Below are 12484 nucleotides of genomic sequence, written 5' to 3'. Positions count from 1 at the left end.
ATCCCTTTTTTCTGTTTGAACAAATGCCTCTTGGTCTATGTACAGGTTCCTCATGAGCACAATTAAGCTTTCTGGAATTCCCATTTTCTTAATTGTTATCTAAAATTATGATCCATACAGTCACATATTTTTGTAATGTCAATAACACACAGATAAACATCTTTCTGGTATTTGCTTTCAGCTAAGATCCATCTAGCATCAATGACAACTCTCATTCCATGCCCTTTTCTGAATCCAGCATGAATTTCTGGCAGTTCTCTATCAATGTACTGCTGCAACCATTTTTTACTTACCTTCAGCAAACTTTTACTCATATGTGATATTAATGATATGGTTTAATAATTTCTGCATTCTGTCGGGTTACCTTTCTTTGAAATGGACACAAATATGGATCTCTTCCAGTAAATTTGCCAAGTAGCTGTCTTCCAAATTTCTTGACATAAATGAATGAGTACCTCCAGTGCTATATCTGTTTCTTGAAACATCTCAAATGGATTTTTTTTTAGGAATTTTTTTTTTTTTTAGGATTTGGGTGAAGATTTACAGAGTAAATTCACTTTTCATACAGCAGTTCACATATACTTTGTCTCATGTCATTGACCAAAATTTACAATGCAGCAGCTCCCCTCCCACTTCCTCCCCATAGTTACCTCCTCCCAGTGTCAAATGGATTTTTTGCCACTGCCTTCAGTGCAGCTACTCTTTGTTTATTCGTGCAACAAATGTTTAATCTGTGCCAAGCACTGTTCTAGGATCTGCAGACTATAGAGGTGAACAAAAAATCCCTATTCTCAGGGAGCTTATATTCTACTGTAGAAGACAGTAATTAAGCAAAACAATAATTTCAGATAGCAATAAATGCTAGGAAGAAAATAAAAACCATTTGTGGGTATTAGAACAGAGGAAGAGGGGACTGCCACAAGAGTGAGTAAATCTGCCTTGGAAGAAATACAGTCAGAATGCTCCAAGAAGCAAGGAGAGCAAGACTTTGTTTCACATACTTTGGACATGTCCCTGGTGAAGGGCATCATGCTTGATAGAGTACAGGGTCAGAGAAAGAGAGGAAGATCCTTAACAAGATGGATTGACACAGTGGGTATAACAATGTGATCAAACATAGCAGTGATTGTGAGGATGATGCAGGACTGGGCAGTGTTCTGTTCTGTTGTACACAAGGTCATATTGAGTTGGAACTGTACTAACAACAACAAGGGGCAACAAATAGTAGATAGGTCAGAGAAAACCTCTCTGAAGAGGTGGCTTTTAAGCAGAAACTTAAGTAAAGGATTCACTCATTAAACGATCTAGGGAATCACTGGGGAGAAGGGACTGCAAGAAAGGTAGGAAGACCTCTGAGATAGGAAGGCATTGAGGAAGGGAGAAAGTAGTGCCGCTGTGTGGTACAGTAGCAGTGCTAACAGTGATAACAATATTGACAACGATGGTAAGTGCATTGGGTGTAATTATATTATCATTATTAGGGACAGATTCACTGGGCATTAACCATATGCCAAGGAGTCCTGGTGGTGCAGTGGTTAAGTGCTTGGTTGCTAACTGAAAGATCAGTGGTTTGAACCTACTAGCTGTGCCATGGAAGACAGATGTGGTAGTCTGCATTCATAAAGATTATAACCTTGGAAACCCTATGGGGCAGTTCTACTCTGTCCTAGGGTCGCTATGAGTTGCAATTGATTCAATGGCAACAGGTCTGCCTTTTGGTTTGCAACTATATGCCAGACATAGTGCTAAGCATGTTACATATGGTTTCTTTTAACCCTCAAAATAGCTTTATGCTATTTTGAGATACATTATCTTCTTATTAGATATATTATCTTCTTTGTACAAATAAGGAAACTGAGGCATAGAAGAGATAAGTAGCAGAACTGAGAGGTTTACCTGACTCCAAAGTCTGTGCTCTTAACCCCACTGGCTCATGACCTCGGTGGGAGGTTCACATGTAATCCAAATACTCATCACCCAACACTCATTTAACCAGGGACTGAGTGTTTAGCATGTAGACCACCAGGCCTTCTCTTCAGCTTTCTTCTGTTTGGGCTTTGTATTGTTAACATATGCTTTTTGCTTGGCAGAAGTGAAAAAAAAAAAGGAAACTCAAAAGGCAAAATTTCTCCCTGAAAAGCTAGTAGGCAACTGTTCTGGTTACCTAGTACCGCTCTGACAGGAATATAGCCACAAATGGGAAGGCTTGAACAAACAGAAGTTTATTCTCTTACAATTTGGAGGCTTTAAGTCCGAGTTCAAAGTGCCAGGCTCTAGGGGCTGGGTGAAACCCCCGCGACCTTGGGCTTCAGCTCTGCCTCTTGCTTCCAGCTCACTGAAGCTAGAGGCATCTCTTCACTCTGGCAGCTACTGGCTGCTGAGGCTAACAAGCCCAAGGTCGACAAATAAAATGGCACAGTTCTGATGCTACCAAACTACACAGCGGACCATTAATTCGAGTCCATTATAAGTCCTAAGGTTGGCAGAGCATGGCAGGCTGCTGAACAACGACATGGCTACATGCAGAGTTCAAGCATGCCATAAGCTAGAGACCATACCCAAAGCTGCTGCTTATATACAGGAAGCAGACCACATAACCAAAGGCAGCTACTCAGCTGCTCACAGTAGATTTCACCATGGAGTTGGTTACCAATCTCACCATGGGAAATAACTACATTCAGCTGCCCAGCCACTCAACCAGGCCTAGCCACGTTGCCATACGACTTAACTACCAAAGCAACTTTTAACACATAGCTGGGGTACCAGGAAGGCAAGCTGCCCTTGCAGTGCCCATTAATTTAAGATGTAAGCTCCCTTCTCTTTTGCCATCTTTTATGCAAAGGAAGACAAGAAGCAGTTACCTGGAGGGTAGGAGTGCTTTCCATCCACAATCCACTCTAATAAGGCTTCTATTAATTCAAGATTAACCTTTTCAAAATCCATGATGGACATTGTTTTGATAACTGATTTGCTAAACCCTGAAAGAAAGGTCAAAATCAGAAGGATTATCATATCTTATTGAAGACTGTGCCTATGAACAAAGTGAGTGTCTTGATTTGACTGAATAACAGACATTCAGTGTACTGAAATGAACTTTTTCTTTCAGTCTTTCAGAAAATATATGCTCTCCAGAAGCAGGTTTTGTTTGAATAGTGACCAGAGAGCAGGTTCCTGCCCATTAGAAAGGCCCAGATATGTCACATTCAACTCTCTTCCCTCCTTCCCCTTTTCACCCACCACATTTATTCATAGTCTATGTTCTGAAAACAAAAGTCACAGTCAAATACATTTCAGAAACCTCTTCCAGAATGAATCAAATGAATTAGATCAGATGGACGTCCAGGTAACAGTAATCCATGGAAATCAATGGACAGAGACCACAGCTTTCACCAGCACCTTTACAACAGTGACTCTTAACTTTAGGTTCCTTCAACACAACGGTAAAAGTTATGAATCTTAACATGTGATTTCAATGGGTTCACTAACTCCCTGAAGTCCATCCATGGACCCTTAGGTGAAGGGTCTATAATTTCCTTTCAATCTATCTGAGACCTAATAAAAGAAACAGTTCTCTGTGTTGTATTATAAACCTCTGATCCTTTAAAAACAAGGAGTATATTCTTGGGGTGACTAAATCTCCAAAGACTGCTGCCTTTTCTTCTTTTTGTCCTTCTAATGTCCCATCACCCTAACTAGCATCTAACTAGAACAAAATACCTTTAGTTGTTATCAAAGAAGGAAAGCTTCCCACACCACGCTGAGAAGTTTGAACAAGGGCAAAAATAACTTCTAAACAATGTTCTTCTGGTAGAGTGAATCCTATGTTGATCAAAAATGAAAGAAAGAAAGAAAGATGCCGCACATGCAAGAGTGCAGTTGAGGGAACAAGGCAAAGCAGGAATCACTTTTTTTGATTCCAAACAGCCAGACTTTTCCAAAAAGATAAATGAATTATTTGCTTAAAAGGATTATTATTTAAAAAGAAATATTATACAAATATTTAAAAAAAATTGAGCTAGGGAACATTATCAACTTTTCTGAAAGGTAAAAAAAAGAGCACTGAAATCATCTAGCTCAAAATTTTTTTTTTTTTTAAACAAACAAACAAACAGGGAAACAGGCCCCAGGAAGCTAAGCAATCAGCCTAGCACCATGCAGAAGCAAATGGCAGAGTCAGCTTTCCTGACCTCAGATCCTCTATCCTCCTTAGAAAGGGAGCCCCAGCAGTGCTTTCTGAACCTTGGTAACCTCTGCTTGAAATTAGAAAGGCAAAGCTTAGATCCAGTCACAATTCTCAAAAAGAAATGAAATTTCAAAATAGAAACCTAGGAGATCTTCCTATTTCATAATTTCATAGAATAAGGAAATTATCAGCTGGTATGATGTACTAAAAGAACATGAACCTCGCTCTCAGACACATTTTAATTAGAATTCCAAATCTTTGCTTACTGGCGGGACATTATACTGTGGATTTGTATTACCTCATTTAACTCCCAAAATAATCCCACTTTACAGATCAAGAATCTGAAGCAGAGAGGATAAGGAACTTACCCAAGATCATAAAGCTGGTTTTATAAAGTCTTGGCACTTAAAACTGGGTCTGAAAGAATATTCCATAAATCTATGCTATTTATTTCTAATAAAGTTGGGAAGATTAAATGAAATAATGTTTGTAAGCTAAGCTATGAATATCTTCTTAAGTAGCAGAACCAGGGAAATGATCTAGAAAGGCTTCATTGGGTTTCTGAGGCAGTAAATCTTTACAATAGTAGATTGCCCCATCGTCCTTCCTTGGAGCAGCTAATGGGTTTGAACCACCAACCTTCCAGTTAGCAGTCAAAGGCCTCAGGCACGGCACCACCAGAGCTCCTGAGCAATGGCTAATGCCGTACTATTCCTTGATGACTACCATTTGCCATCAAGGACTGGGAACAGAATCTTTGGTGGCAGAAGGAAAAGGAAAACTCACTTATCTGTTCTTTTACAGGGATAGTAATTGGGTGTGGAGGCTCTTACTTGAAAGGTAATTATCTTATTTTTGGAAAGGCTAAGAGGAGATGAGGAGCTCTGGTAGCATAGTGCCTAAGGCACTTGACTGCTAACCAGAAGGCTGGTGGTTCAAACCCACCAGCCACTCCTCGGAGGAAGAATGGGCAATCTACTTCCGTAGTGATACTGCCTCAGCAACCCAAGAAGGGGTCACTATGAGTCAGGGCTGACTTGACGGCACATAACAACAACAACAACAAGAGGAGATGGGATAAGGGAGGCCCAGGGAAATGATCTAGAAAGGAAGCTGAGACCTGTCTCTAGTCTAAGTTTTGAGGCAAAAGGCAAAAGTAGTAGCCTTGAGGTTTCCATAGTTTCAGTGTAGCTTATAAGACTAGAAGGTCACAAAGGAATGAAGAATAGGTGGATAGGGTGTGGTATGGGAGGAGGGAGTACCCCAGTAACTTAAATAAAAATGCCTAGCATAGGGCATGTGGTCAAAAGATACTATTTTAATAGCTCAAGAATAAAGCTATTAGCCCAGCACACAAATTGCTAGAATTTTGCTTCATTTATTTTATAGTTTGCTCTGTGTGCATGTATATTTATTTTCCTGGATCTTTTGAGCATAAGTTGAACATAGTTACTTTACATCCCTGAATACTTCAGTATGTATTTCCTAAGAACAGTGATCAGAATGAGCCCATGTGTGTGTTATGTATATGTCTGTGGTGTATGAAATTTTGAGAATATCTACATAGTCTCAGATATCTCCCTATAAATGACTTATTAACTACAATAGAAATAAACAGCAACCACATAGTAGAGACACATGGGAGACATCACCTTAACCAAGTGATCTAAGTTAATATCACTAGTAATGGGACAAACCAGTATCACGTGCCTCTTGATACGATGTACTGAGAACTCAACTTTGTTCCTGTGGTGCTTTAAAAAAAGCATAACCTAAATTTAATCCTGGGGAAACATCAGACAAACCCAAACAGAGGGACATACTACAAAATAACTGATCTGAACTCTTAAAAAATGTCAAGCTCAAGAAAGGCAAAAAAAAAAAAAAAAAAAAGAACTGTCCTAGATTAAAGAATAAAGAATGGAAAAATCATAATTAAAAAATGAATGCAATGCATGAGCCTGGACTGGGGAAAAAAGCAATGCAGTTGTTGCCAGTCAAGCTGACTCCAGCTCACAGCAACCTCATGTGTGTAGAGCAGAACTGCTCCACAGGATTTTCAAGGCTGTGGCCTTCTGGAGGCAGATCACCAGGTCTGTCTTCCAAGGTGCCTTTGGGTGGGTTCAAACCTCCAACCTTTCAGTTAGTAATTGAATTCTTAACCGTCTGACCACACAGAGATGCCGAATTATTGAGATGCCTGGCAAAATCTTAATATGGAGTGTGGATTAAATAACGGCATTCTATCAGTGTTAAATGGGCTGATTCTGATCACCGTTCTTAGGAAATACATACTGAAGTATTCAGGGACATAAAGTAACTATGTTCAACTTGTTGTTGTTGTTGTTATATGCCATCAAGTCTGACCTGACTCATAGCGACCCCTCCTTGGGTTTCCGAGGCAGTATCACTACGGAAGTAGATAGCCCCATCGTCGCTATGAGTCGGGTCTGACTTGACGGCACATAACAACAACAACAAATGTTCAACTTACTCTCAAAAGATCCAGGAAAATAAATATATATGCACACAGAGCAAACTATAAAATAAATGAAGCAAAATGCTAGCAATTAGCGTGCTGGGGTAATGGGCACATGACAGTTCACTGTATAGTCTTACAAACTCTTCTGTAAATTTGAAATAACATCAATATAAAAAGTTACAATATACTCAAGAATATCATTTATATTTTACTATCACCCAGTTTTTCTATAATGAACACATATTCCTCTTATAATCAGAAAAAAAGCCACTGGTAAAGATAACAATGATAATATAACTATGTGTTGGGATTGTTATTTTTTTAAGTTTAAGGTTGGTCTGATGAATTAAAGTTAATATAACAATGAAACAAGAGCCATATTTTTCTTCTTCTGGATCACAGTGGGGAAAAATACTAGAAATCTTTGTCACAATTATAATTTTTCCCTAGGAAGCACATTACCTTTATAGCGGGCTAGGAGCTGTTTAAAATCTAACTGTTGATCTGGCACTTGGTCCTTGACAGAATCCTGATCCTGGAGGTGAAGAGAGAGCCTCAGATCTTCCTCCACTTCTTCCAACGCAGTTCTGTTGCGCCTTGCTTTAAGCTTCTCCTTTGAAATCTGTTTCATGGAGCGCAGATATGGACTCCCATCCTGTAACACATACCTGGGGAATGAAGACAAAGAACTGTGTGTGTGTGTGCATGTTTGTTGGTGTGGAACAAAAGTATGCACCTATTTCATGTGCTCATTCAGCAGAATGCCACTGTTTCTGTTCAACTCACGTGCTATGCCTGCATGAGTACAGAACTCTGCTGGCTGTACCCCGTTTCTAGTGGGGAACATACTGGGATGCTTTTGGCTCTGTCCAGTTTATAAGGATAAGACATTCACAAAGCACATTTATTTGAAACTGCAGAGTGGTGGAAGGGGGATGAATGGGATTGGGGTGGGGGGATGGGCACAAGGAAAAGGGAACCCAGAGGACAATTAAGATGGGGAAACATACACACTTAAAAATGTTAATCTAATGGGCCAAAATCACAGTTTTATTATACATTATAGGCCATGACTCAATGTGATTTTTATTCCTTTTTACTAGGTCAATCTAGCAAATATTAGAGCTATTAGAAATTCACGACAATGGACAATGATCGCGTTTACACTAAACCAAAAATCAAACTTATTGCAGAGTCGATTCTGACTCATAGTAATCCCCTTTGGGTTTCCGAGGTGGTAAATCTTTATGGAAGTAGATTGCCCAGTCTTCCTTCTGTGGAGTGGCCAGTGGGTTTGAACTGCCAACCTTCTGGTTAGCAGTCAAATGTCTTAGGCACTATGTCACCAGAGTTCCTACTTTTATACTACCTACATGAAACTCACTCTCATATTGATTGATAAGTATCTCTCAACTTCAGCAAAGACAGCTCTCATTGGACTATTGCTTGAACTCTTGCTGGAGGATTTTACCATTGATAAATTTACAGCTGATAAAGTTGTTAAATGCTGCTGTTGCCAGTGGTTAGTTGGAAAAAAAATGCTTCTTTGCATTCTGTTTCAAGGGTCAAGCTCCTCTAAATGTAGTGCACTCATAACCTCTCTGCAACATGGGACACTGCTAACCACCTTCTTGAAAATTTGTCTTACCACAGTGTCCATGGTAGTGCAATATCGTGGGATTCTTCTATTTCTCTGACTACTTACTCTTTCACTTCTCCTCTCCCTCCATCAGTTTGTAAATGTAAGTAATCCTTTTAGTTACATCCTCAGTCCATACCCCTCCCCACTTTATTTTCTTCTTTGGCAATCTTATCCACTCCCACAGGTTCAACTAGCATTCTCAGACATCTGACACTCCTTTGCTGCACTCATTCTAGATCCACATTTTCAACTGTTGGCTGAACATCTCCATAAGCCTGTCCTTAAAACATTTAAAAACTCAATTCTGATTGATTTAGTATTTGTTAGTGATAATACCATCAGGCATGATAAAATGGAGAAATGACTAGACTCTAGATTTGAGTCCTAGGTCTGCCATGAAACCATCCTGCCATGAAACTTTTAGCAAGTCTACTTCAAAGTGTTTTGTTTTCTTATTTTTGAAGGATTTGACCTTAGGTAAGTGGTTTGAAACTATTTTTCCTCGAGTCTCAGAGGTTTCTCAGTATCTCGGTGTGGTAGTTCAGTTTGGGTGTCACTTTGGCTGGGCCTGGTTGAGTGGCTGGGCAGCTGGATGCAGTATTCCTCATGATGAGACTGGTAATCAACTTCATGATGGAATCTACTGTGAGCAGCTGAGGAGCTTGCCTTAGGTATCTGGTCTGCTTCCTGTATAAAAACAGAAGCCTTGGGGAATGGTCTCTAGCTTATGGCACGCTTGGACCCTGCATGTAGCTGTGTTGTTCAGCAGACTGCCATGCACTGCCGACCTGGGGACTTACAATGGACTTGAATTAATGGCCTGCCGTGTGGTTTGGTAACATCGGGACTGTGCCTTTTTACTTGTCAACCTTGGGCTTGGCAGCCTCAGCCGCCAGCAGCTGTCTGAGTGAAGAAAAGCCTCTAGCTTCAGTGGGCCAGGAGCAGGAGGCAGAGCTGAGCCGAAGGCTGAGGGGCTTTCACCCAGCCTCTAGAGCCTGGCACTTTGAACTTGGACTTAAAGCTTCTAAATTGTAAGAATAAACTCCTATTTGTTAAGGCCATCCCATTTGTGGTATATTCTTGTCAGAGTGGCACTAGGTAACGAGAACACTTGGTGAAAGGTAAAGAATAGGAGCACTGTAATTATGTGGGGGCTCTGTCCTTCCTTCCACCATCTTCAGCTGATCACTCCCATTTTAGCTCTTATTTCTTTATGATTTTGGTAGGGTCCTATTGAAAAAAGTATACAGAAGCTTAAGGAAAAAAAGGCCATTCACCTATGATTCTATAATCTTTGACTCCCTCCAACCTTCCTCTCCATCAAATGCCCCATCCTCCTTTCACATCCAACATTAATTTGTTCATTTAACGCCTAGTTTGTGCAAGAGACTGTGGGGATGGTTGTGATCTGGTGTATAAAAATGAATAGGCTTTTAAGAAACTTACAAACTGATGGGGGTAGACAGACCAATAGGACTCACCACACTGCCAGACAGATGGAAATAAATGTCATTAGAAGAACAAAAAAAGTGCCCTAAGACTTCTGATAAAGAAGTGATTAATTTCTATTAGAAGAAAAAGGGGAAATTTTCATGGAGCATTGGAGCTGAATGTTGAAGAATGAGTAGATAAGGAAGAGAGGAAAAGGAATAAAGATATACAGTCAATAATGGTATGGCACATTTGAGAAAAAGCCAGTAATCTGATGGTGCTAAGCTTTATGTAAGTGGGAGAATTAAATAAGAAAGGAGGTCAAATGTAAGCTGAGGTCAGATAATGTGAGTTCTGAATGTCCACAGAGTGTGGGAAATGGGGAGCTACTGAAATTTTTAAGAGGAAGGACATGATCAATTCTAAGTTTTAAGAGAATTCTGGAGGCAATGAGTTTGAAAAAATGGGAAAAAAATAAAGATAGGTAAACTAATGGAAAGATGATCTATATCCCCAAAGAGTCATATTCAGTGAGAAGGGACTAAAGTTCAGAAATGAACGCTTTTAATAAGCTCCTCAGGTATTCTTATTACACACTAAAATTGACAGCCACCATTCTTGGGGTTTTAGCTTGAGAATATTGTGTCATCAAGTAACTATGGAATTAACACGGAGGCTTATTAGGGATAGAAGCAGGAAGGAAGAAGAAAAAAAGCATTGTAACTTTCATACTATCCTGCAAACTCCAGAAAGGTAGAACGATTATACCCGTTTTATATATGAGGAAACTAAGTGTAGAAGTTTAAGCAATAGTCTGAAGTTAGTAAATGGAGAGATTAAATCTTAGCAGGCTGTCTCTGGAGTTGATGCTCTTAATCAATATATAAAATTGCTTGTGATTTGCACATAATTCATATAATACATATTTGCCAAAACAAAGAGGAAAACAAATGCTCAAATAGAAAAATTAGAAGACTAACATATTTAATATTTTCCTGGTACATTAAGGGTAAAATAATAGTTATGTTTTCAAGGAACTTCAATATTTTCCTTACCTTGTCACAGCAATTGCATCTTCCAGAAAAAACTGATCAACAGGGAATGCACGACCTAAAAAATAAAAAAAAAAAAGAAAATGGAAAACGCTTCAGAAAATTGTTAAACTACCTTGAGATAGTTTGTATATATAAAATTCTCTTGAAACAAAGCTTGACACAATAAGGTGTTTCTTGTTTTATGATCTTAAAACTATCAAAAATGTTTTTGATTACAGAAATTGGTTAGTAAAGAAAACAAAGTGTATAGGGGAAGAAAATGATAATTTGCTAATAAGGATTTTTTTTTTTTTTTAAATTTTATCTGTTATCCCTTTTCCGACTCTACCCACTCCCCACAGGGGACCATTAAATATTCGGTTATATTCCAGATAAAGCATATAGTATCTTTTTTGACTCTATGGTCAACATCCTCTATAACTAGAACAAACAGTACTATGATTTGTCAATTAGTACTTTCAAATTGTCCCTTTGGTAATCGATCACAGAAAAGTAAACCAAAGCCCAAGGAGATAAATTAATCACAAGTGAGACTGAGAGCACCAAAAGAAAACACATTATCTAGCTTCATGTTCTCCCAGAGTGAACTAAACTCCTGAAATTTAGCAGAATCCACCAATGAACAAAAACAGTATATAGACACCACTTGCTTCTTTATTACAGATTACTATTATAATCTCACATTTTTAGTGTTAAATACAATATAATGGAAGGGTAGAAATAACCAAGACTTAAGAAAAATAAATCACATTCAAAATTGAATTCTCCTGGCAAATGGATATAATGTTACTACCTCCTTATCAATTTCACTGGATGGCTATGCCTTTGTTATAAACTATTAATTTACTTGTAGAAAGAGGTATACCTATTGATTTATATCACAAGTGAACTTTAAAATAATTTTATTTGCTTATAAGAACAATACCCACCAGCCACTCCTCGGAAGGAAGGTTGGGCAATCTACTTCTGTAGTGATACTGCCTCAGAAACCCAAGGAGGGGTCGCTATGAGTCGGGGCCGACTCGACAGCACATAACAACAACAACAACATAAGAACAATAAATACTTAGTGATGCATTTTACTTACCTGGTATGGTAATAACTGGGCAGAAATCGAAATATTCTGAAAAGAGCTCAGCGTTTAAGGTGGCACTCATGAGAATAACTTGAAGAGTTGGCCTCTGCAACACAATATCCTTCAAAACTAGCAGCAAGAAGTCACTAAAAGAAATAAACACATGAGAATCAAACAAATTCAATACAACAGAAAATCAGTAACTTTAAATACATTTTGAGCAAGGAAATAAACATCATGTTCCTGGATATGAAGACTTAATATCATAGAGCCAACAATTCTTCACCAAATAAATTCCATATTCAGTGCAATATCTACAGGATTAATCATTGAATTTGATAATTCTACTTCTTAGTATCTACAAAGATTTTCCCTAATAACATTGTTTGTTCTTTTAATTTTATTGTGATTTGGGTGAAAATTTACAGAGCAAATTCATCTTCCATACAGCAGTTCACATACACTTTGTCTCATGAAATTGACTATAATTTCCCACAATGCAACAGCTCCCCTCTCACTTCCTCCCCACAGTTACCTCTTCCCTGTGTCTTTCCCTCTCATGCACTCCTGCACCCCAAGCTGTCTCCCTGTGCATACACAGCCCTTCTATTCTCCC

General features: G+C 38.8%; 1 protein-coding gene across 1 annotated transcript in view; it reads right to left on the bottom strand.

The window, feature by feature from the left end:
- DHX57 (DExH-box helicase 57) overlaps window positions 1-12484 on the bottom strand; it is a 94746-nt gene that overhangs the window by 46824 nt on the left and 35438 nt on the right. Inside the window, 4 exon segments of the mRNA XM_007945079.2 lie at window positions 2862-2978; window positions 7128-7333; window positions 10794-10848; window positions 11881-12014. Coding sequence (XP_007943270.2) covers window positions 2862-2978; window positions 7128-7333; window positions 10794-10848; window positions 11881-12014 — 512 coding nt within the window.

The sequence above is a fragment of the Orycteropus afer genome, unplaced genomic scaffold, assembly GCF_000298275.1.
Source record: "Orycteropus afer afer isolate SDZICR_OR568_19922 unplaced genomic scaffold, OryAfe1.0 scaffold00131, whole genome shotgun sequence".
Taxonomy (NCBI): domain Eukaryota; kingdom Metazoa; phylum Chordata; class Mammalia; order Tubulidentata; family Orycteropodidae; genus Orycteropus; species Orycteropus afer.
Note: the sequence above shows the minus strand (reverse complement) of the source record. Positions and strands in the feature narration are given on the sequence as shown.